This window comes from Capricornis sumatraensis, chromosome 8 (genome assembly GCF_032405125.1).
Source record: "Capricornis sumatraensis isolate serow.1 chromosome 8, serow.2, whole genome shotgun sequence".
In the NCBI taxonomy this organism is placed as follows: domain Eukaryota; kingdom Metazoa; phylum Chordata; class Mammalia; order Artiodactyla; family Bovidae; genus Capricornis; species Capricornis sumatraensis.
This window is the reverse complement of record NC_091076.1, coordinates 8994372-9019991: the sequence shown is the minus strand read 5'-3', so window position 1 is coordinate 9019991 and position 25620 is coordinate 8994372. Positions and strand designations below refer to the sequence as shown.

Below are 25620 nucleotides of genomic sequence, written 5' to 3'. Positions count from 1 at the left end.
AATAACATCATTTGCAACAAACCTTTCAATTTGCCATCAAAGTCAGGGCTTGTGGCCACCTGGAGTCCTGGATGTGGTAGCAGAAAACAGGAGACACTGGAGAAACAGGAATGGATGTGATTCCGGACATTCTGAATTTCTTCATGCTGATGCTCTTTTACCTGCCGATAAAGGCCAACGGTTTACAAACGACCATGTGTTTTTCCTAACCAGCACTCACTAGTATAGGACAAAGGGAAGAAGACGTTCCAACTCTAAAAGATCATAGTGGCCCAGGTGCTGTCCAATGAGAAAACTCAGAACCCTGAGAAGCAATAAATGCATAAATTTGATTAACTATGGCTTGGCTCCTAGGGCTATCAAAGAACAGGTACTAACGACTTTCTTAAAAGAGTACTGCACAACACTTAGGAAGAATAAGGAAAGATTTGTGGGCACGAAGGACAAGGAAAGGTTTGTGGGCACCAGTGAGCAATAACTGACAAAGGACCCCTGTGTTTTAATTTTGGAAAACAGGCTAAGCCTGTTTGTATTCACACCAGAAACCAAAAGCACATATAAACTCACATGTGAATTGTGAAATGGAAATTGGAATCAAAGCTTGGGCTTTTGCCTGGGGTTTTTCTCTCCAATCCCTGTGAGTTATATACACAGGTTCTATAACCTTACCATGAATAATATCAGTTTGTGCTAATTAATATTCCTAAGTATTTAATGCACAATGTAACTTTCCATAATCTGCTTTAAATACAGTGGTGGAGAGTGGTTTAGTTGCTAAGTCGTGTCTGACTCCTGTGACCCCATGGACTGTAGCCAGCCAGACTCCTCTGTCCATGGGATTTCCCAGGCAAGAATACTGGAATAGGTTGCCATTTCTTTGTCCAGAGGATCTTCCTGATCCAGGAACTGAACCCAGGTCTCCTGCGCATTGCAAGCAGATTCTTTACCAACTGAGATAAGAGGGAATCCCTTTAAATACTTTGCTAAAGTATTAAAATATTTAAATATTTTAATCCTTTAAATATTTGAAGCAAAGTATTTAAATATTTGCTAAAGGCAAATGAGAAAGTTATCACTACTTTTAGGTACTTCCTCAGAAGACTATATTTCTATTTACCTGTAGACGCTTTTCCAAAAATGACATTCCTCCCTGTAATCCATAGTTGTATTCATAAGGGAAACTCCAGTCTCGAACCAGGAACATCAGTGTCTATTTAGAAAAAGAGCAGAACGCATTATAAAACTGCATAAATGTATTTTCAAACTAACCACTGAAACACTTCTTTGCAAAATGCCACCTTCTTCAAAAGGGGCAAGAAAATGTGCTAAAGGATTTATCTACCTAATCCTACCCTGTAATGTCTTAGAAACCCTATAAAGACTAGAAGGACATGTATAAGCCATTTGGGAGGTCAGTATATCCCATCTAATATTTTTGTCCTCATGGGCTAAGAGGAAGAGATTGATGAAAACAGACTGATGGGAAAATGCTACATTTGGGGGTCTGCTCAAAAGGCAAGTATGAAGACTATGATGAAGGACAAGAAAAAAAACAGCGCTAGCTAATCATAAAATGAGATCTGTTAACATCAGACAGGAAAAGAAAACTAAAATAAAAAAGAATGCTTAGAGATCCTTTAATCTTACTGAGGTTACTGTGCATTCTCATCCTCATAAAGCAATTTAGCTAAAGCTGGGGTCAGCACACGTTTTCTGTAAAGGGCCAGAGAGTAAATATTTCAGATTGTTGTAGCAAAAAGCAGCCATAGGCAATACAAATGAGTGTAGCTGTGTTCCAATAAAGCCTTCACTATGGCCAACTGACATTTAAATTTCAGATTATTTCCACATACCATGAAATATTATTTCTCTTTTGATTTTTTTTCAACCATTTAAAAATATTTTAAAAAAAACATTCCTAACTCACAGGTCATACAAAAACAGGCAGCTGGCCATATTTGGCCTATGGATTATAGTTTGCTCATCTATGAACTAAAACAAAGATGTGACTTATATTTACAGTTAACAGCCTACCTGGAAGGGTTTTTGGAAAATTTCATCCATTGCCAGACGACCATATTCTGTGAAGAGCTTTAAAAAAGAAGCGTTATGGTTTGTAAGGCAATATTACATAGAGAACTTTAATGGCTGTTCTTTAGCAAATAATTCTTTTAACAGACTGAATACTACTTACATGAGACCAAAATTCTACACTCCCACAGGAGTCAGAAATCTTAAAATAATCTAGACTATTTCTCTCTCAGAAATTCCTCACTCCAATTCATTAGCAAACCCAAAATCCAACCACATGCAACTTCCACATGGCTTAGAATATTGCGATAGCTTCTCACTGTGTCAGCCCCACAGACTCTCCTCAATACAGCGGCCACAGTGGCTCTGTTATACGCAACGTTAGACCACATGATGCCTCTGCTCGAAAGCCTTCAACCTCACTGCGAATAAAAGCCAGACCCTGCAGTGTGATCTGGCCACACTGCCCTCCTTGATGTTCCTCAAACCTGCTGCGTGCACTGCCATCCTAGATGCCTCCTTCTGCCTGCAACGTCCTTCCCCCCAAACACCTGAACAGCTACATCACTCCTTCAGCTATTCACTCCAGTGACTCCTTCCTAATGAAGCCTCCCATGGCCGTCTACCTAAAAACACTACACCTCTCCACCCAGTATTTCCTATCCCGTGTCCTTTCAAATTTTTCTTCTCACTTGTCTATCTAACACACTATACCTTTACTCATCTTGATTAATGTCTGTCTTCACGACTAGCATTTAAAGTCCATGAGGGCAGGGATGCTCTGTGCACTATGGGACCTCCAGCACCGAGGACAGCATGTGCCAGACCTGTAGGATGCATGCCGTTCGGATGACCCAATGAAGGAATTCTTTCAAGTTAGGGTTTACACATTTACCTCTCTTTCTTCATGCAGCTGCACCGAAAAGTATAGCAAAATGAAGTGCAAAAGTCATAAACTCACAGGACAGAGAGGAAGAGAAAGGGTATGAAAGAGAAGAGTTGTCACACTCTAGAAAGAGAACAAATGAGAACTGCCTTGGGTTTTGGCTTTCTCCACCCCGCTAAGAATAAGAAATCTATGAGGCAGGGGCCAAAAAGTAACAAGCAGCGTCTCTGAGCAGAATCCCTGAAAGGCTCAGAAATTAAAGCGCCAGTTACCCTGAAAGAGGAGGTGAGGGAGCGGGGCTAATGACTAAGGAAATGGGTGGAAGTCTGTATATATATGATATACACATATCACTTCCAGCTTCCCCAACGGTGAGATGATACATTTCTACTGTTTTAAGCCACCCAGGTTGTGGCACTCTGACGTGTGTGCAGTCGTCCTGACACATCACTCGTGCCTAGTCATTGCTGCACCCTCTCACCGACTGGACCACAACATCCGTAAAGAATCAAGTCTGCCTCACACACCAGTGCATCTACAGCACCTGGCCCACTGCCTCACACTAATTGCTGTTGCTGTCTAGCTGCTCAGTCAAGTCCGACTCTTTGCGACCCCACAGACTGTAGCCCGCCAGGCTCCTCTGTCTGTGGGATTTCCCAGGCAAGAATACTGGACTGGGCTACCATTTCCTTCTCCAGGGGATCTTCCTGACCCAGGGATCAAACTCACGTCTCCTGCGCTGGCAGGTGGATTCTTTACCACCGATCCACCAGGAAAGCCCTCACACAAATTAGGTATTCCAAAAAAATGTGTGAAAGAAAGGAACTTAGAAAGGGGTCAGTTTCAGGTGAAAACGTATCAAACACAAGTTTTGATGGATACGTATCACAGAGCAACAGCTCTCAACCACCAAATCGTGGCACTGGTGTAGAACCACCAATTATGAAGTACAAGTAACTGCTAATAGTAACATTAAGAGCCAAAATTGTGGAGTTTTTTTTTTTGAAAGGAATATAAATTAAAACTAATTCAAGGTAATCTCTATAATAAATGACACCCTCAACTCTCATATTCTGATATATTTCTTGAATGTCAGTGGGAGGAGTAGAATTCGAGAAGCATGCCAGACTGCATCCAACTCTGGGATACCCAATGAAGAGGATTTTATAGGAAAAACGTGTAAGAACTGCTGCTATGGAGAAGAGAAGACAATGACTAATAACAGTAACAGGTTTAATAAGTAACAGCTAGCACATGTTAAGCACACACTATTTTCCAGGCAATGACCCTATGCCTTTTATAAATATTAATTTATTTAGCCTCACTTGAATTATTGCAGTAGGTTCATAAGCAGTCTCACTGAATGCATCACTGCACCTCTAAAAATATACTCTATAAACACAACAGTCACCATGATCCTTTTATCACATGTCAAGCAATATCACTCCACTGATCAAAACATGGCTCCCATCTCACCCAGAGGAAGAGCCCAAGTCTTTACAAAGCAGGGCATCACTGGAAGCCGAGCGCCCGCCTCTCTGACTTTGCCACTTGTCCGTCTCTTGTCTCATCCTCCAACCCCACCCGCTGGCCTCCGTGCTGTCCCTGGACCCCACCAAGTACACCCCCCCCCTCACGCTCTGCCTTCCTGCTGCTTCCTTCCCTGCACCACTTTCCCCCTGCTCACTTTTTTCGGTCCCCTGCTTAACTCAGTAAGAGCATCCCTGACCACTCCAATCAAAGATACACAGAGTGAAGGATTACCACAAGCCCACACCTTCCTCCACATTTCAATCTTCTGCTGAAACTACTCAGTTCTAAAATGCACCTCGACCTTAAAACTTCTAAATGACATTATTAACATTTTTATGAGGAATACATACCTGCAGCTGTTGAAGATCGTCTTCTTGAATGTTCTGGGACAAATTATAAATCTGGAAAACAAAAATTCAGATTGATACTACTCTAGTCTACTTCAGATGAGTATCAAGTAAGTCTAAAGCAGTGAACAGACGCTTGTACAGTTAAAGGTCTGCATATAAGAATACGAGGTCTGTTTCAACAGTAATATTATCCGTCTTTTTGGAGAACTATGCATATAAGGTTGAAATTGCATAATTCTTCCTTTATAGTTTAAAATACAATTTTCTTACTTTTTTATACCAAGTCTACATTTCCCATATAATGCAACTGATTTAACTTCAATTTCCACTTTTCAGACTTCTTCTGGAATAACTATATTATTACCAAAGTGGAAAAATATTAATAATTTTGGCTGCTTCTTGAACTTATAAGAGCTTCACTGATATCTGCAGTATAAAAAGAACATTTTCATGTCACCATAGGAATTCTGATAACAGAACAAGAGCTGAAACCAGATGTGTCCTCTTTATCCCATTTCTTCTACAAAATGTTTTCCTAGTCAAGTGGTTTTACCTGAACAGAGCTAGTCATGGTGCTCAGAGCGAAGATGGTAGCACAGTCTTTCACAGTGGACTGGCTGTCAAATGCCCCCTGGGTATCCATCAGAACAACTGCAACCTATAAAACACACACACACACACACACAAATATGTTAAAGTGAGAAGGGGGAAGCACATGCTTGCAGGTTCTATCAGAAAAGCACAATTACAGTTAACCCTTGAACGACATGGGTTTGAACCACATGGGGCCACTTACATGCAGATTTTTTTCAATAAAGATAAGTATTTAGATGCCTTGGTTTTTTTCTGACCAGAGAACTTTGCTGGAAAAGATTACCTGCTCTGACAGAACAGAGGTGTACAGAGCAATATGATCAGAGAGCAAAATCACCCTAACAATTAAGACAGCCAAATGCTGAAGCCAATTAGCTCACTTTCCAAGCCAGTCCTGAGGATGTTTTTGTTGAGGAAAAACAAATTTAAAATATTGACTTAGTTTAAACTCAGGCTTTATCCAAGAAAAATAAAACATATGGCCTTGTTGGCATTTCCCTGCAAAGCTGAATACTTCTCTTTAATTTATAGGGTTTTCTGGTCATTTGATAAAAGAAAAACAAACATTTATTTCAATCTTTACAAAAAAGAGACCACACCACAGATGCCAAATGAAAGCAACAGAATCAAAGCTATCATTCACTCTATGTAACCAGGTTTCATGAAGCCTCATTCTTTCCAAAAAGAACTTAATGACCCAGTCCCACCTTAAAAGTGAGATTTATGTAAAATGTTAAAAAAAAAAAAAAAGATGTAGTATCTACCATCCCTACATAACTTCCTATAACTGAAAAGATACCTGTACTCCCACACTCACTGCAGCATTACTCACAATAACCAAGGGACAGAAACAGGCTAAATGTTGTCTGACTGATGAACGGATAAGCAAAATGGAGTAGATATCCATACACTGGATTATTTTACCATGGAAATAAGTCAAGTCTCAATACATGTTACATCATGGTAGGGCCTTGAGGGCACTGGGCTGGCTGGAAGAGGTCATACAAAAGACCCATATTTATACGATTCCATTTGTATGAAACAGCAAACATGAAGAGGAAAGGAGATCGGTTGTGGCCAGGGGCTGGGAGAAGAGGGAAAAGGGATGTGACCGAGTTATTTTTTGGGGGTGATGAAAATGTTCTGGCGTTACATGGTAATACTTGCACAGCCTTGTGAGTGTACTAAAAATAACTGAATTACACACTTTGAAAGGATGGATTTTACTGTAGGCAAATTATATTTCAATGAAAAAGAAAATCATAATATCTGCTAATAAGAAAAAGGAGGCTAACTAGAGGGAAAAAGAAGAAATACTAAAGAGAAGCTCTTTGAGGAGTGGGAGTCGTATGTACACTTAAAGTGCTGGGTATTTGGAGGGAAATGGTATTTATGTATCATGTAGTGGAACAGTAAAATGCCCTAACGACCTTCAGGAACAGTTTGACAATAGTGAGAAATAGAGGAAATGGGTATTCTCAGACCCAGTAATTCCACTTTCAAGAGACTTTCCAATGTTTTTCACTATAACCCACAGTAAGAAATATATTTTATATTACAATCAAATGTGCACATGTATTAAGCTGAAACTTAATTTTCATTTGTACTATATATACTCTAATATTTTCTAGTTCTTATTTTTAAAAAACTGGTCATAATAGTCCAAGTTCGATGCATTAGACAGGGCACTCAAAGCTGGTGCACTGGGACAACCCAGAGGGATAAGATGGGGAGGGAGGTGGGAGGGGGGCTCGGGATGGGGGACATATGTACCCCCATGTACATGAACACCCATGTTCAAAATTCTCCAAGCCAGGTTTCAACAGTATGCAAACCGTGAACTTCCAGATGTTCAAGCTGGTTTTAGAAAAGGCAGAGGACCAGAGATCAAAGTGCCAACATCCGCTGGATCATCGAAAAAGCAAAAGAGTTTCAGAAAAACATCTACTTCTGCTTTACTGACTATGCCAAAGCCTTTGACTGTGTGGATCACAACAAACTGGAAAATTCTTAAAGAGATGGGAATACCAGACCACCTGACCTGCCTCTTGAGAAATCTATATGCACATCAGGAAGCAACAGTTAGAACTGGACATGGAACAACAGACTGGTTCCAAATAGGAAAAGGAGTACATCAAGGCTGTATACTATCACTCTGCTTATTTATTATATGCAGAGTACATCACAAGAAACACTGGGCTGGAGGAAGCACAAGCTGGAATCAAGATTGCTGGGAGAAATATCAATAACCTCAGATATGCAGATGACACCACCTTTATGGCAGAAAGTGAAGAGGAACTAAAGAGCCTCTTGATGAAAGTGAAAGAAGAGAGTGAAAAAGTTGGCTTAAAACTCAACATTCAGAAAACGAAGATCATGGCATCTGGTCCCATCACTTCATGGCAAATAGATGGGGAAACAGTGGAAACAGTGACAGACTTTATTTTGAGGGGCTCCAAAATCACTGCAGATGGTGACTGCAGCCATGAAATTAAAAGACGCTTACTCTTTAGAAGAAAAGTTATGATCAACCTAGACAGCATACTAAAAAGCAGAGAGATTACTTTGCCAACAAAGGTCTGGCCAGTCAAGGCTATGTTTTTTCCAGTGGTCATGTATGGATGTGAGAGTTGTACTATAAAGAAAGCTGAGTGCCGAAGAATTGATGCTTTTGAACTGTGGTGTTGGAGAAGACTCTTGAGAGTCCCTTGGACAGCAAGGAGATCCAACCAGTCCATCCTAAAGGAGATCAGTCCTGAATGTTCACTGGAAGGACTAATGTTAAAGCTGAAACTCTAATACTCTGGCCACCTCATGCGAAGAACTGACTTATTTGAAAAGATCCTGATGCTGGGAAAGACTGAAGGCGGGAGAAGGGGACTACAGAGGATGAGATGGCTGGATGGCATCACTGACTCGATGGACATGAGTGTGAGTAAACTCCGGGAGTTGATGATGGACAGGGAGGCCTGGCATGCTGCAGTCTATGGGGTTGCAAAGAGTTGGACACGACTGAGCAACTGAACTGAACTGTACACCCATGGCTGATTTATGTCAATGTATGGCAAAAACCACCACAGTATTGTAAAGTAATTAGCCTCCAATTAAAATTATTTAATTAATTTAAAAAATAAGATGAATAATCTGAAAAAAAGAAATTGGTCATAAGCAATAAATTGATTTCTCTACTCTTTATTGGGTCATGGACACAGTTCAAAAAACTGTGGCCAGGAGACATGCTTGCACATTACTCACAGAAACATGTTTCAGGTTGTTCACTATAGCAGGGATTACAAAATGAAAAAAAAGAAACAATCTAAATGCCCACCAATAGGGAGATAGGTAAATAAAATACAACATATTCATTTGATGATTACTATCCCTGGTGGCTCAGACAATAAAGAATCTGCCTGAATTCAGGAGACTCGGGGTTCAATCTCTGGGTTGGGAAGATCCCCTAGAGAAGGAAATGGCAACCTACTCTGGTATTGTGGTCTGGAGAATTACATGGACAGAAGAGCCTGGAGGGCTACAGTCCATGGGGTCACAATGAGTCAGACATGACTGAGCAACTAACACTTTATGAAACAACAGTTGCAAAACACTGGGCATCAGGTAACAAAGGATAATGATCCTTGAGAGAAAGGAAACAGATGAGGTCAGCCCTGCAGGTGACACAGCTAACTGGCTAAGGCACGGGGAGGGGGAACTCAGGCAGAGCAACAGAGTCCCTGAGTTGAGAAAATACAGCTGAGTCAGGGAGACCAACGCAACGGGACTCTTAGGCAGCACCTGAGAGGAGAGGGCTACAGAGTCAAAGAACACCACGGAAAGCAGAGAGTCCCCATCAAGTGTTCGGCTGAGTCTTGACAAGCTCATGTGAGTAAGGAAATTACCTGACGCTGGAGAAAGAGCCATTGAAAAGACTTAGAAGGAAGAGCACCCACTGTTCACAGAGAGCCTAGAACAGCACCTCTTCCCTCCAGTCAGACTACAAAAGCCCTGTGATTCTAAAGTCTTGCCTCAGTAGTACGGAACAAATAGCTCTAGTTTAAATACAGCTGTCTCATTTAACAAACCCTAAATTCAAAAGCGAGACCCAAAAGGATCCATCAGCTTCCAAATTTCTTAAATGCATCCCATATAACAAGCTAAGTATTTTATGGGAATTCAAAAATATCTAGCATCCAGCTAGTTAAAATTCACACATCTTGCATCCAACCAAAAGTTTGCAGGCATGCAAAGATATGACCCAAATGAGCATGCAAAGATACCACCCAAATGAGGAAAAATCACTGTCACAGACGTAAAACAGAAAATGACTCTAAAACAGTACCCTATATACCTGTACTTCATATATTCAAAAAGTTAAGTGGCATAAAAAACATTAAAAAAAAAAAAGACCTAAAATAAACTTCTGAAGATGAAAATCTCAAAGTCTGAAATGAAAAATATGCTAGATGAGGGACATCCCTGATGGTCCAGCGGGTAAGACTCCACACCCCCAATGCAGGGGGCCTGGGTTCAATACCCGGTCAGGAAACTAGACACCACATGTCCACCGCAACGAATAAGCCCCCATGCCGTGACAAAGGCCCTGTGAGCCACAATTAAGACTCAGTACAGTGAAAATAAATAATAAAGAAAATATATTTAAAGAAAAAAATACACTAGATGGGATTAACAACAGATTTAAAAGACTGGTGAACTAGAAGACTGAGCAACAGAAACTATCCAAAAGGAAACAGAGAAATAAAATTTTTTAAATGAATGGAGCATCAGTGAGCTGCGGGACAACTTCAGGCAGACTGACATACATGTATAACAGGACTCTCCAAAGAGGATAAGGGACAAAAAAGCATTTGAAGAAGCAATGGCCCCCCAAATGTTTGATTTTTATAAAAATTATAAACCTGCATATTGAAAAAGCTCAAAAAAATTCAAACACAAGAAACATAAAGGGAAATAACACAGACACGTCATAATCAAATTGCTAAAAAAAAAAAAAAATGATAAAGAAAAAAATTTTTTAAGCAACCAGATAAAAAAAGACACATTAAACAGAGACAAACAAAAATAAGGATAATAACAGATTTCTCAGCAGAAACAATGTCAGCAAAAAGGCAGGGGACTGACATCTCAGAAGCACTGAAGAATAAAACTCCCATCCTAGAATTCTATACCCAGCATAACTATTTTCAAAACAAAGGTGAAATACTTTTCAGACACAGAACAAAAGCTAAAAGATTTCCACAGCAGAAGGGTAGCGCTACAAGAACTATTAAAGGAAGTCCTTCAAGCAGGAGGAAAAATGAACACAAAAAACAGAAATCTGGACACAGAAAGTCAAGTACAGTTAGTTAATGGTAACTGCGTGTGTAAGTACATGGCTTTTTTCTTATTATTTAAATATCTTTAAAAGATAACTGAACATTTAAACATAAATAAAAATAAAAACAATGTTATTATAGTAAAATATATGACAAAAGCTCAAAAGTTGGGAGGGGAGAAATGGAATATCAATTGCATCTTAATAAAGCTGTCAAAAAAATTAAAGAATATGGATAAAATAATATCTAAAGATTCCTCCAAGCAAAAGTTTCTAACGTTATATTTCAAAAAATCCTCATTCTCCTCCAGGCTCTTCCTACCCACCCCCTCTCCCCCACGGTTTATGGGATCTTAGTACTCTGACCGGGAATTGAACGTGTGCACTCGGCAGTGATCACACAGAGCCCCCATCACTGGACTGCCAGGGATTCCTCTACATTCTCTTCCTTTAAAAAAAAGTGTAAAAATCTCCCTATTTTGCTACACATTTTTTTGTATGCATATCTAAGCACTGAAAAAAAATTAGAGGGTTTTCTAATATACCTTTCTCCTGAAACTTCACTAAAACAGAGAGAAACAAAATATTTAAAGAAATAATAAGGAAATTCATAAAATAAAACAGAAGCTGTGGAAACAGTGATCAAGAGTCATGCATCAATTCTCTGTCTCCCAAAATATTTAATAACTTAACATCAAGGAAAAGGCTGAAACTGAACAACGTGAAGGGGAGATATGAAATCTTAAGCCTTGGAAAGACTCAAAAAACGAGAGGCACAAACAACCGTGAAAACATGCTTTAGGGTGAGACTAAAAACAGAAGGAAGGGGTTAAAGTCTATTTAAGAAACAGTCGTAACCCCAAATTCTCTCTTTCCACTTGAGGAGACATATACCTTGCCCCAGCTGACCCTTACAAAGAAATCTGGGGAGAAACTCTGCAACTGAAGCTTAGGAGGCTCATGAGATGAGCTGCTGACAGCCGGAGGGGTGGGTAGAGTGAATGTTGACAGATGTAAGAGTGTAAAGTAACTTCTGAACAGCTGAGAGCATTAGCCTCTGGGAAGTGAAAATGAGCAGATGGAGGACTAGGTCATATTAGAAGCCTTCCATTACCACTGGCCTTTTAAACTGCATTCATGCATTATTTTTAAATCTTGAACTTATATCATTTTGACAAAAATCATTTTAACTGGATTATCAGACTACACATCAAAGTTTTCATTTCACTGTGTTTGTTAGTTTGTAAGTCTTTTTCTTCCCTACCTTCTTTCCACCTGGCTTCTCCACGGTGAAAACCTCACTCCAGATCTGAATTCCGGTGGTTTCTGGGTCAGAGCCCCCTCGCCATGAAAACCCTGTCAACGGTTCTTCTGGGTCACCTAACCAGTTTGAATGGCCACCTTCCTTCTGTAGGAGAAATAAGAAATTTCCATTAAAACTTATTCAAGTAACTTTACACATCAAGGATAACTCATGAGGTGAGTTTGCTCTTTTGGACACAAGTGTCCACTTTCCAATTTGAAATGAAGTAACTCTACCTTACCTGGAAATATAAATATCGTAGCATGAAGTCCAGAAAGAAGGACTTGCCCTTTCGGAAGGCACCAGCCACTGACACCACCACCACGTCAAGCTCTCGGATGTGGTCCTGTAAGAGGATGCTGGCCAAGGCTTTCTCTTCTAGCTCAAAGGAATGTTGGTCTTTCTGAACCAAAACAACCTGCACTGGACCAGGCTTTCCACTCTCCATAGCATCACCTATGTTGTTATAGAGATTAAAAAAAAAAGTTTCAAATATATGTATTTTTAGCATGCTGCTAAGTCGCTTCAGTCGTGTCCGACCCTGTGCAACCCCACAGACGGCAGCCCACCAGGCTCTCCCGTCCCTGGGATTCTCCAGGCAAGAATACTAGAGTGGGGTGCCATTGCCTTCTCCAATGCATTAAAGTGAAAAGTGAAAGTGAAGTCGCTCAGTCGTGTCTGACTCTTAGCAACCCCATGGACTGCAGCGTACCAGGCTCCTCCATCCCTGGGATTTTCCAGGCAAGAGTACTGGAGTGGGTTGCCATTAGCATGGAAGAGTAAAAAGTTTTTAAACAGAGCACAAAAGCACCCAACCATTAAAAAATAAAAAGACAAACTAATTAGATTTCATTAAAATTAAGACTTTTGTTCATTAAAAGATATCATTAAGGGAGTAAAAATGCAAGTTACAGGCTAAAAGAAAATATTTTAACACCTAAATCCAAAGGACGCATATCCAGAATCATTACAGAAATCCCAAAGAAAAAGACAACTATTCCACCTTTAAGAAGAGTAATAAGCAAAAGATTATGAACAGGCATTTAATTTAAAAAGGATATCCAAATGGTCAATAATCATACGAAAAGGTTCTATACCATTACTTAACAAAGAAATGTAAACCAAAACCATAAGGAGATACCACTACTTGCCCATCAGAAAGGTACAACTGTAATTCTCATACACTCTGATGGGAATGAAACCGCTCTGAAAAGCTGTTAGGCAGTAACTACTAAAACTAAACCTAACTTTAACCCAGCCAATTCCACTCCTAGGTATATACCTAAGAGAAATGAATGTGTATATCCATCAAAAAACATACACACAAGAGTGTTCACATCAGCTTCATTCAAAATGGTCCCAAACTGAAAATAAACCAAAGTCAACCAAGAGCAGAAAGGGCACCTGCCACTGCCAAGCCTTTCACATACATCATTTTACTTAATGCTTAGAACTCTACCAAGTAAATAATACCGCTCCATTTCAAAAATAAAGAAACTAGGGCCTACAAAGTAATAGGTCCCAACAAGTCCTGGAGAAAACTTGAAAAGATCTGTAGGGACTATGCTTTGCAGATCACTTTTAAAAACCTAGTCAAGGTTTTAGAGGCAAGCAATTCTTTAGCTCAAAATTAACACTAACTCGTAGTTTCTCTTCTAGAGTTAGAAACACAAAGATATTCTTTGAAATTCAGAGCCACTTAGCTATGTGGATTTAAGGAAAGTATACAAAAAAAAAAACCACAAAGCAGCAGTGGAGCCTATGAAATGAAGCAAAGCACTACTTCCTGTACTAAAGGAGATGTTCTTAGGTAGTTAAAAGGACACCTGTTGTTAAGTCACGTCCGATTCTTTGTGACCCCACAGTCTAGATGGAACTCTCCAGGTAAGAATACTGGAGTGGATTGCCATTTCCTTCTCTAGGAGATCTTTCCTACCCAGGGATCAAACCCATGTTTCCTGCATTAGCAAGCAGATTCTCATAACTGGGTATTTAATGAATATTAGGAAATTATGAATGAGTAAGGCAATGCCAAAGAATGTTCAAACTACCACACAATTGCACTCATCTCACACGCTAGTAAAGTAATGCTCAAAATTCTCCAAGCCAGGCTTCAGCAATACATGAACCGTGAACTTCCAGATGTTCAAGCTAGTTTTAGAAAAGGCAGAAGAACCAGAGATCAAATTGCCAACATCTGCTGGATCATCGAAAAAGCAAGAGAGTTCCAGAAAAACATCTATTTCTGCTTTATTGACTATACCAAAGCCTTTGACTGTGTGGATCACAACAAACTGTGGGAAATTCTGAAAGACATGGGAATACCAGACCACCTAACCTGCCTCTTGAGAAATCTGTATGCAGGTCAGGAAGCAACAGTTAGAACTGGACATGGAACAACAGACTGGTTCCAAATAGGAAAAGGAGTACGTCAAGGCTATATACTGTCACCCTACTTATGTAACTTATATGCAGAGTACATCATGAGAAACGCTGGGCTGGAAGAAGCACAAGCTGGAATCAAGATTGCCGGGAGAAATATCAATAACCTCAGATATGCAGGCACTACCCTTATGGCAGAAAGTGAAGAGGAACTAAAAAGCCTCTTGATGAAAGTCAAGTGGAAAGTGAAAAAGTTGGCTTAAAGCTCAACATTCAGAAAACGAAGATCATGGCATCTGGTCCCATCACTTCATGGCAAATAAATGGGGAAACAGTGGAAACAGTGTCAGACTTTATTTTGGGGGGCTCCAAAATCACTGCAGATTGTGACTGCAGCCATGAAATTAAAAGACGCTTACCCCTTGGAAGGAAAGTTATGACCAACCTAGATAGTATATTCAAAAGCAGAGACATTACTTTGCCAACAAAGGTCCGTCTAGTCAAGGCTATGTTTTTTCCAGTAGTCATGTATGGATGTGAGAGTTGGACTGTGCAGAAAGCTGAGTGCCGAAGAATTGATGCTTTTGAACCGTGGTGTTGGAGAAGACTCTTGAGAGTCCCTTGGACTACAAGGAGATCCAACCAGTCCATTCTAAAGGAGATCAGCCTGGGTGTTTTTTGGAAGGAATGATGCTGAAGCTGAAACTCCAATACTTTGGCCACCTCATGCGAAGAGTTGACTCATTAGAAAAGACCCTGATGCTGGGAGGGATTGGGGGCAGGAGGAGAAGGGGACGACAGAGGATGAGATGGCTGGATGGCATCACCGACTCGATGGACATGAATTTGAGTGAACTCCAGGAGTTGGTGATGGACAGGGAGGCCTGGCGTGCTGCAATTCATGGCGTCGCAGAGTCAGACGTGACTGAGTGACTGAACTGCACTGAATTAGAAAACAAAACCATGTTTTAGTGGATTATTGCTTAGAAGGAGGCTAAGTTAAAAAAAAACTAATGAATTTTAAGTAAATTGAAAAACAAATATTAAGTTGAGCATAGTAGCTGCTGCTGCTAAGTCACTTCAGCATATTAGAGACAGCTAGATATGGCTAAAATCATACATATGGTCCCAGAAACCCTTTCATCTGGGAAGCATGAAAGGCTGAATGATCATAGCAGGCAAAGTAGACAAAACAGGCTGACTGCCAGACTCTACCCCTAAAGTAAGCACTGCTGCTCATTTTTTAAACTTACAGTATCAGATAGCAACAAAAGGCTGGCCATTTTTCACTTTTTTTGCGAACTACTAGAAAATAACCTGTAACTACAGATTAAATGTGATGCTGGCATTATAATACACAGATACTCACATTTTTCTTTCCCATTATTTCCCATTATAAAAAAAATTTTTGTGAATAATCTTTTGGAGTTCTTACTGACATAACAGCAGGTGAATCCAGGGCGTGAAGACCTTCAATCTTTCATATAAAAGAACAAATGAGAACAATTTATTCACACCTCATGGATAAGGCACGGGGTTGAGTGCTGTGCAATACTCAAAGCAGTACCAAAGTTCCTGAGATGGCTGGCTGCTCCCCCAGCATCCGTTTTTCTCCCGCTGCTATGGTAATATTTTTAGCCAGGCATATAAATACTCAGAAGAAACACATTTCCAAACCAACCCTGTATGTAGGGTATCACTATGTGCCTAAGTTCTGACTGGAGATGACACAGCAACTTTCAGATCATGCATCTTCCCCCCTTCTTGCTGGCTGGATCCAAAAGTAGGAGCAAGTCACCCTGGACCAGGCATGTGAGGGTAACACCTCAGGAATATCAGAGCAACCAGAGAGGTAGGGCTGAGGACTTCAGTGTCGCAAAACTGCCACTGCTGGCTCACTTGCACATGAAAGGAAAATGTCTACCTTGTTTAAGTCACTTATTTGGAGGGTCTGAGAGACGGCCAAACCGAGTCATCCAGGACTTCACAATTAACTTCATGGTACTGGGTCTTTCCATCTCATCTATTTCACCATTAAAGTTTATTGAGCAATGTGAATTTCCAACAGAAAGCAGGCACACAATAAACAATTGTTAAATAAGAATGCATATGTATGTAATACAGTCGAAAGCTACCACCCACCCTTAAGGATGCAGGTGGTACTGTCAGGGCAACAGGCACGGAAGATAACGTTACCTGGACTACAAACAAGACAGAAAAATTCCGTGACAGAAATATATGCAGTTGTATGCAATGAACTGCACTTCAAGAAAAGATGAAGACCACTAAGGACAGTTGAAAAAAAAAAAAAAAAGATAAAACCTTTCCCCATCTCTTCCTCTTTCTGCCTATAGTAAAGTGAAAAGGAAGAGAACCAGGCTATATTTAGTTGAGGGAGCTGGGGAGATCCTGCATTTCTCTCTAACAGTACACTAGGCACATAGGACATTAAAAGATCTTGGTTTGGGTCCACTTAAGGGAAAAACCATTTTGAACTATACACATCAATAATTCAAACACAGGTGCTCACTTTTCACCATACCATATTTATCTCTCACTTCCTAAGACAATAAAACTATATTATTGATCATCCAAGTAAAAATCTTATTTTCAGGTATCATGTAAATATCCTTTGTTCATTTATCTTTGCATCTCAGATCCCCCCAGTCCCGTAAAGCCCTTAATCAAAACCTCAGGGCCCTCTCCTTTAGCCATGCCAGCTTCCAACATTTCCTGCCTATCAGGTTGATCATTCAAGTCAACATCTCCAGAGTGTTGCTTTGAATTGTCACCTCATTTCCTAGGGCTGAACACCTTCATTACAGTACATAAACACAACATGACAGCAACTACGTAACAAAACTATCAAAAATATTTTATGGATTGATGGCTCAAAGCTAAAATCTTAATTCTGTAAGTCAAAGCCTTTCACCATTCACCCTGCTGCCTTAGTTTCGGTAATTCTTTATTCTCCTCATCCTCCCCAGTAAATTTATACTCCTCCTAGGAGAAAGTTAGGATCCACATGCTGTTCTAATCTCAAAATTTCAAATATACAGCCTATTCAACTATTTGTTTCCACGGCCTGAAATGTGCCTTCCGCTCAACTCCAGCAAACACTTGCTCGTCCTTCATCACTCACCTGCACCCTCCCTCAGGCCTGACCTCCCACCCAGTCCTCTCACAGGTCATCACTTTACACTAAAAAGCAATCAAGAGAGTCCACAGGGCTTGAATCCTTACTCTCTTACCTCCAGAATGTAAGATCTATGAGGACAGAAAATTTTGTCTCTTTTGTTCAATGCTATGTCCCCTAAGAACCAGAACAGTGCCCACAGACAGGAGACATCCAGTAAACACTTGCATAATAAAGAAGCAAACTCCACCTCTTAGTCACAATGTGACTGTGGATAAACATCTAACCATTTGTAGTTCCATTTATTTATAAAATTAATACCATCTCAAAGCAACAGTGTCTGACAAAAACTGCGAGCATGCTCAGTCACATCCGACTCTTTGCAACCCCACGAGCGGTAGCCTGCCATGCTCCTCTGTCCATGGGATTTCCCAGGGAAGAATACTGGAGTGGGTTGCCATTTCCTTCTCCAGGGGATCTTCCCAACCCAGGGATCAAAACCAGGTCTCCTGTGGCTCCTGCCTTAGCAGGTGAATTCTTTAACACTGAGCCACCTGTGAAGCCTGTATCACACATCTTATGGACTCAATCTTCCTATTTCTGCTACTAGTAAATACTACTGGGAGGTGGGGGGGGAGTGTTGAAGAGGGAGGGGACATATGTACACCTATGGCTGATTCATGCTGATGTATGGCAGAAACCAACACAATGTTGCAAAGCTATTATCCTTCAATTTAAAATAAATTAATTTAAAAAAGACTACTAGCACATACTATTATTCTACTTGGGGCTTCCCTTGTACTCAGCTGGTAAAGAATCCGCCTGCAATGCGGGAGACCTAGGTTCGATCCCTGGGTCAGGAAGATCCCCCTGGAGAAGGGAAAGGCTGCCCACTCCAGTATTCTGGCCTGGAAAATTCCATGGACTATACATTGCCCATGGAGTCTCAAAGAGTCAGACACCCATTGAGTGACCTTCACTGATTACTCCACTCATTGCAACTTTATATCGTAATAAGCTCCTGGGGAGTAAGGAAACGGTCACGTTCAGGCCCAGCACCTACCATAGAATAATAGCTTCCTAGTATCATGAACACTAAATCTAACAGTGCATGCAAAGAATTGCGGTAAAAGTCAGTTTCTTCCCTTCCTCCTCCCAGTCTCCTTTCTGTCACTGTCAGCCTCCTTCAAGTCTGTCTTCATGCACTCATCCCCTTCTCATCACCTTGCCATCTGACTTTCCTCTCAGTCTCTCTGTTGAAACCGCTCTCTAGCCCATCAGTGACCTTACCTGCCAAATGCAATACGCCTTTCTTGATTCCCACTCAACCCTAACCTGTGATAAAACACATTGGCCCACGACTTCTAACACTTCTTAAAAGCTTTGAACTCTACAACAGTGCCCACTCCTCCTTCCCTTCCAGCCTCTTATCAACCTCTTTTCAGCCTGTGATACCCACCAATGCCGCTTAAGCCTTGTGCAGTTCTCATCCTCTCCCTGATTGAGCTCTCTACTCATTAATTTCACTGAAATTAGTGAAATCAGTCATGTCTGACTCTTTGCGACCCCATGGACTACACGTACAGTCCATGGAATCCTCCAGGCCAGAACACTGGAGTGGTTAGTCTTTCCCTTCTCCAGGGGATCTTCTCAACCCAGAGATCAAACCCAGGTCTCCTGCATTGCAGGTGGATTCTTTACCAGGTGAGCCACAAGAGAAGCCCATTAATTAATTAATTTCACTACACCCTCTATTTTGGTGATGCAACTTCATTAATTTCTAACCTGGACTTGGGTTCAAATGTGCAACTGCCTAAGGCACACATTCACCTGGATATTCCACAATCAGCCCACTCTCGGAGGAGTATTGTATAGAAATAAATGGGTATAAGAGTCAGAGGACAAGTTCCTGTTCCAGTTCTCCCACTAACAACCCGTGTGATTCTAGGCATGTCCAGCCTTCAGTCTCAACAGTAAAATGAGTCAAGATTAAACCTCTACCATTTTATAACTCTGAATATAGTATCATTAGTCACTTGGTATCATCAAAGTGAATCCTGTCAGCTACTCCACTCTTTCAAATCTCTGCCTTCCAGCCTCCACATCTTTCCTGACTCATAGGCAATGTACCACCAAACCCTATCATTTCTTCCTTCTGTAACTTCAGCTCCTGGTTTGGCAAACTTGGTTATGCAAGTGAAGGAGTATGTAGAGGAGAGAGGCCTTCCTAACAATCAGGAAGGCCAGACTTCAGGGCCCAGTTTCGCACTAACTGTAACAGCACGAGTAAATCATTTCACTTACCTATGTCTCAGTTTCTTCTACAAAATCAGGCAGTTAGGTAAAGCCATTTTCCAGCTCTAAAACTCGATGCTTCTTCAACAACTGAAAACTTCCTGAATATCCAAATCGGCCAAACTTGCTAAGGAACCTATTCATGCTTTGGTTTAACTTAAATTGTATAGGCCTGGCTAAAGAACAGATCAAAATTCATGATAAAAAAAGCAACTTGCACAGGAAGGACTCCACAAAAGACTTGAGGTTTTTTTTAAGGGAGAGAGACACCCCATTTGCAGTGAAATTACTTCCATTTCTCTGGAATCATACTGGAGATCTAACCTCCAGGGATGGTACTAGAAAAACCTTTAAGTGGTAACCTTATATGCCTTCTCCCTTAGCAAAGTAATCATTCTCCAGGTTGACATTTTCTGAGTAACACTCACTTATATGAACAATTAATATCTGTTTAGTATATGAAGAGTTCATGCTTTATCATGTTCACTTACATGAACAACAGATGTGACATTTTATATACATACAAAAGATATGACCTGACCAGTCATACCTAGCCTCAGTATACACTTTTTTTTTTTTGGGGGGGGGGGGGGCCTCCCAGTTCCCAGACCATTATAAACCTAAGTTTAGGAAAAACTGAAGTTTAGTGAGCTTAAAATCTAATTAAAAAAAAAAAAAAAGGTGAGTGGTAAAACTATTATACTGCTAATTATTAGTGCTGTAAATAGCTCAAAGTAATACTGTATCAGTCATCATTTCAAAGTATGTAGAAATGTTGAAAATATTTGGATAATTATAAAGGATTCCAATAATTGACATGGATGTTTTTTCTAAATACTTTTAAAGCACTGACTTAGCCTCTCCTTTTTAATACACACCTTAATCCAGATTAACCACTAGGTTTAAATATGCTTATTTAATCGATGTATAATTGGACTCAGTGGACATGAGTTTGAGCAAACTCCAGGAAATGGTGAAGGACAGGGAAGCCTGGCATGCCACAGTCCGTGGGGTCGCAAAGAGCCGAACACAACTAGGCAACTGAACAACTTCACCAAAAGGACAGACAAATAGAATGGCTGAAAGACTAACAAGTGAAATTAATTATTACTGGGAAAGATTTGTAGAGACTATGCAAATTACAACGCTAATTCATCCTGCTGCTGCTAAGTCGCTTCAGTCGTGTCCGACCCTGTGCGACCCCATAGGCAGCAGCCCACCAGTCTCCCCTGTTCCTGGGATTCTCCAGGCAAGAACACTGGAGTGGGTTGCCATTGCCTTCTCCAATGCAGGAAAGAGAAAAGTGAAAGTGAAGTCGCTCAGTCGTGCCCAACTCTTAGCGACCCCATGGACTGCAGCCCACCAAGCTCCGCTGTCCCTGGGATTTTCCAGGCAAGAGTACTGGAGTGGGGTGCCATTGCCTTCTCCTAGATTTCTGAATTTTTAAAGGACAGAAGACCACGTAGCAGCACAGGCTAAACAGAAGCAGATGAGACAACTGAATTCTAAGTGGCCTTCCTAACCCTGGGAAACATACATTTTAAGGAACAAGTTCTATCAGGAAAAGCATTATGGGGGAAAGAAGTTTAAATGCTCCTCAAATATTTGAAAACAGTGATAAACTCAACGAAACCAGTTATTTGGAAGCAATAATTGCTATTTCAGGTAATTCAGACTGAAGTTAGTACATCAATTGAACAGTTTAGACCAGGGTTTCTCAACCTCAGCACCACTGGTATTTTGGGTGGATAACTCTTTGTTATGGGGAACTATCCCACTCACTGTAGGATATTTAGCAGCATCTCTCACCTCTTCTCACCAGGTACCAATTGTGCTCCCTCTTGATTGGGAGACTCATACATGCCTCCAGGCATTGCTAAGTGTCCCAACCAGGCAAAACCACCCTGAGTTAAAAACCACTGGGGCAGAGCGCGCCTCAGTTCTCATCCTTCCTGTCCAGAGAGTTCTGAAAAGCGAATCCTAACTATACTTAAAGAAACATTTCACTGAGCAGCGTGCATGACTCAGGGTAAAGTTATGACCTGAGTTTTCCATTCTCCTTTTGAAATACCACAGTTTCTAAAGAGCAAAAGCAACACACCCAAAAACAGAAGCATACCATTTTCATGCCTTGTTCTTGCTGGCAGTCTTTTAAAGTTCCCAATTCACAAAGAACGCCAAAGAAAACACATCATCACATACAAAGGTACTGGGAAACTCTCAGCCAACTCCAGAACTCCTGGGTGTGGCTCCTTTTTGCTGATGGTGGGAGTGCCTTTTGTCTCAAGGTAGTATACTGGTAGATACACATATTTCTAAGGTTGTTTCCATGAAAATACTATTTAAACACAACTCAATAGAATACTAGGGGAAACTTACATTCTAATTAATTAAAAGTTTACAAGGAAGATTATTTTCATCTGCCGTAGAAAATTTTTGTATTTTAGCACAGGTAGTGGTTTGGTCACTAAGTCATGCCCAACTCTTGCAAGTCCATGGACTGTAGCCTGCCGGGTTTCTCTGTCCATGGAATTCTCTTGGCAAGAATACTGGAGTGGGTTGCCATTTCCTTCTCCAGAGGATCTTCCCAACCAGGAATGGAACCCAGGTCTCCTGCACTGCAGGCAGATTCTTTACCTACTGAGCTATCAGAGAAGCCTCCACAGAATGCTTAGCGCACAGAATGTTGAACAAAAGCACTTTTTCTTAGTCAATTAAGAATTTTGCAGTGCTTCATGGATTTATGAAAATCAATTATGTCAGAAATGCACAGACTGAATCTAAAAATAAGAAAAAATCTTTTTAATAGAAAGAATTCAATATTCACCTTATTTGACTTTACCCTAAAAATAAGAACACCAAAATCAACCTGGTTACCTGAAGGTTTTAATTATCTGTATTCCAGTTGAATAAGACTTTCTTAACTGGCAATATTTGATTTGGATTCCTCATCATTTCAAAACATAAAGAATTAATCTATTTCTCTGCTTTTTCACATACTATGTCTGTAAAATCTACTTTCTAATTTGTAATATACTTTAGCCTCCCTATGGACTGTAGCCCGCCAGGCTCTTTTTTTCATGGGATTTTTCAGGCAAGAATAATGGAGTAGGTTGCCATTTCCTCCTCCAGAGGATCTTCCCAACTCAGGGATGGAACCCCTGTCTCCTGTCTCCTGCATTGCAGGCAATCGGATTCTTCACCCGCCAAGCCACTGGGGAAACCCAGAAGAGTAACAACTCAATACAAAAATACTGACATTACAAACTATACTTCCTATAATGCAACAAATCAATTCAAATTAAGCAACAACCTATAGGGAAATTTGATTATCTATTAATATAAAAATTAAATTGCTTGGGTTTTAGGAGCTTTTTCACTACTGCGTGGATCCTCAATGAGTTAAACTGGAATCTGTGAGTTAGCTCCAAGCATTGGCAGGTTTTTAAAAACCCAAGTTATTCTAAAGTGCAGCAGAGCTGGGAACCACAGCTCTATAGCAACTAAAAGATTTTTTTTTCCTTTTAACTAAAAGCTTTCCCATCATGTTTCCCCCTTGATATTTTTTAGAGAACATGCTTTTAGAATCTCAAAGTCAGGAAAATGTTTTAAAATTCAGACTAACTTTAAACTATAGTTGTGTTGTTTAAACAATTTCTCAACATGAAACACAAGGCCACAGAAACTTTAAAGGCATGCCTAGTCATCAGAGGTAAATTTTAAACCAATTCTCAAACAAGTTCACATGCCCAAGGGTTCCCTAATATTTCAAAGAAATATTAAGACTATATGACCAAATTGTGAGTAATGGCTACCACTGAGGAACTGGGGAGGTAGAGAAGACATTACATTTCTTCTTACAAGTCTCCATTATTTCATTTTAAATAATTAGTGAGTATATCTTCTATGACTTAGGAATCATAAAAATGAAAAAATGCATGTGCTACACCTTAGAAAACCAATTCTACAAAGGCCTATTCTAAACAGGGAAGCCTGGTGTGCTGCAATCTATGGGGTCACAAAGGATGGGACACGACTGAGCAACTGAACAAGCCCTGTTTAGTGAAAACCAGGACAATTATGCTAGCACACATCATCACATTTCTTTTCTGCTACTACTTTTCTTAACTTTATGACTCCAGTAAGACAGTAAACAATAGCTAATAAAACAACCTGCTCTGCGAAACTAATGCCTCATTAGGTAGAGATCTTCAGTCAAGCGTTTCCTTGACAGGTGTTAAAGCAGCCAAAGAGATTTTGACACTATGAGCTACTTTCTGTGGGGACTGAAAAAAAAAGCACTCATTTGAAATTCAACACTGCAATGCTGAATACGTATCTTGGCTTAAAACTACATAGGTTTTGATTCTCCAAAAGCCAGCCAGAATGGGAAACCCCGTTTTTGGTCCGTTAGTTCTTTTCTCTCCTTCCCAAAACATTCTACCCAACTTCGTGTTCAAATTTCAGGGCTGAGATTTACTGAAGAGTCTTCAATGTTCTCTTGTTGCCTTTAGATTTCGCAAATGAAACGTCTGGCCATTTCAACAGAACACACAGCAAACAAAAATAAAGTCAGGTAAAATGATAGATGAAATCAAAACCGACGAATTTATGGTGACCATTTGTTTTTATTTAATACTTTCACTATTCTTTATGTCTTCAAGAAAGCAAAAGAACGTATTGTACCACACGTACTAAAAAAACTTCTTAAAAATCAATTTAGGCCACATTCTATTATCTCCTTTAGGGAGATAAGTGTGGGTTGAAAATCAACCTTCCTAATACTTCTTGTAACTCAAGGTCGTTAGGATAAAAATAGTTTCCAACTCAAAGACACTTCGCAGCCTCCACGGCTTTTTGAAAGGCTGAACAATACGGCATCTATATTTTCTCAGCTCCCTGGGCCCGTTAACAAGGCCAGAGCCACTCGGCCCGCGAGTGTGCGAAGCGCCCAGGAAGGAAGGGGACCGCAGCCAAGAGCGCCCAGCTCAACCAGGGCGGGGCCCGCGGGGCAAAGCCTCGGAACGACGCCCCGGGACCACCGACCCTCGGGGCCGCCCCAGACGAGGAGGGGAGGCGCCAGGCGGGCGGCAGCAGCCCCAGGGGGCACCAACAGTCTCCCCCGAGCGCAGGGCCCGACCTCCGAAGGTGGCCGAGGAAGGCCCCGCCCGTGCCCTACCGTCCCGACCCCGCGAGCAGCCCCTGGACCCGAATAAGCCGGCCAAGGGACACCAAGGAGGGGCGCGCGGTCCCAACCCCGGGACGAGGAAGGGCGGCGGCGCGGGCGTGCGGTCTCCTCGGAGCTACAGCAGCGAGCGCGGTGGAGGTGGCCACGGAGCGGGCTCGGGGGAAATCGGGCGCCTCACCTGCTCCTCCCGATGCAGCCGCTCGCTGAGGGGACAACATGGAGCCTCCGCCTCCAGCAGAAGCAGCAGGGGCGCAAAAAGGGCAGGGCTGGGGCGGGAACGAACCAGGCCCTGGAGGCGGGAAACGGGCGTGGCCTGGGCTCGAACAGAAACTAGCGAGGACGGGCGCGCGAAGCCGCGAGAGAGCGAGAACACAGAGGGTTGGCAAGGGTCGACCGAGGCGCAGCGAGCGCCTAGCGGACTGTAGCGGGAAAGCGCACGCGGCAAAATCCCGCCACCGCCCGACGCGTGTGCGCGTGCGCTGGAGTCAGACTCTCGGTCTGGAATACCTGGGGCTGCGCACTGGGAGCAACGGTCCCTTGGGAATTGTAGCCCCTCGTTCTCTGGTTACCCGCCAGCGGTTCCCGTTTGGCGA

At 41.4% G+C, this 25620-nt stretch overlaps 1 protein-coding gene across 3 annotated transcripts in view; it reads right to left on the bottom strand.

The window, feature by feature from the left end:
- Positions 1–25620, bottom strand: part of ATL3 (atlastin GTPase 3) — a 43727-nt gene extending 18107 nt beyond the window's left edge. The window contains exons 1-8 of one of the 3 annotated variants that reach the window (XM_068975843.1): positions 25535–25620; positions 12268–12482; positions 11988–12131; positions 5354–5458; positions 4801–4851; positions 2035–2091; positions 1118–1210; positions 23–161 (exon numbers count right to left, since the gene is read on the bottom strand). In XM_068975843.1, coding sequence (XP_068831944.1) covers positions 23–161; positions 1118–1210; positions 2035–2091; positions 4801–4851; positions 5354–5458; positions 11988–12131; positions 12268–12474 — 796 coding nt within the window. In that variant the 5' untranslated portion in view covers positions 12475–12482; positions 25535–25620. Of the gene's footprint in view, positions 1–22; positions 162–1117; positions 1211–2034; positions 2092–4800; positions 4852–5353; positions 5459–11987; positions 12132–12267; positions 12483–25205; positions 25271–25534 lie in introns of those variants that run through there. The other 2 variants (XM_068975841.1, XM_068975842.1) reach the window with 2 other exon arrangements.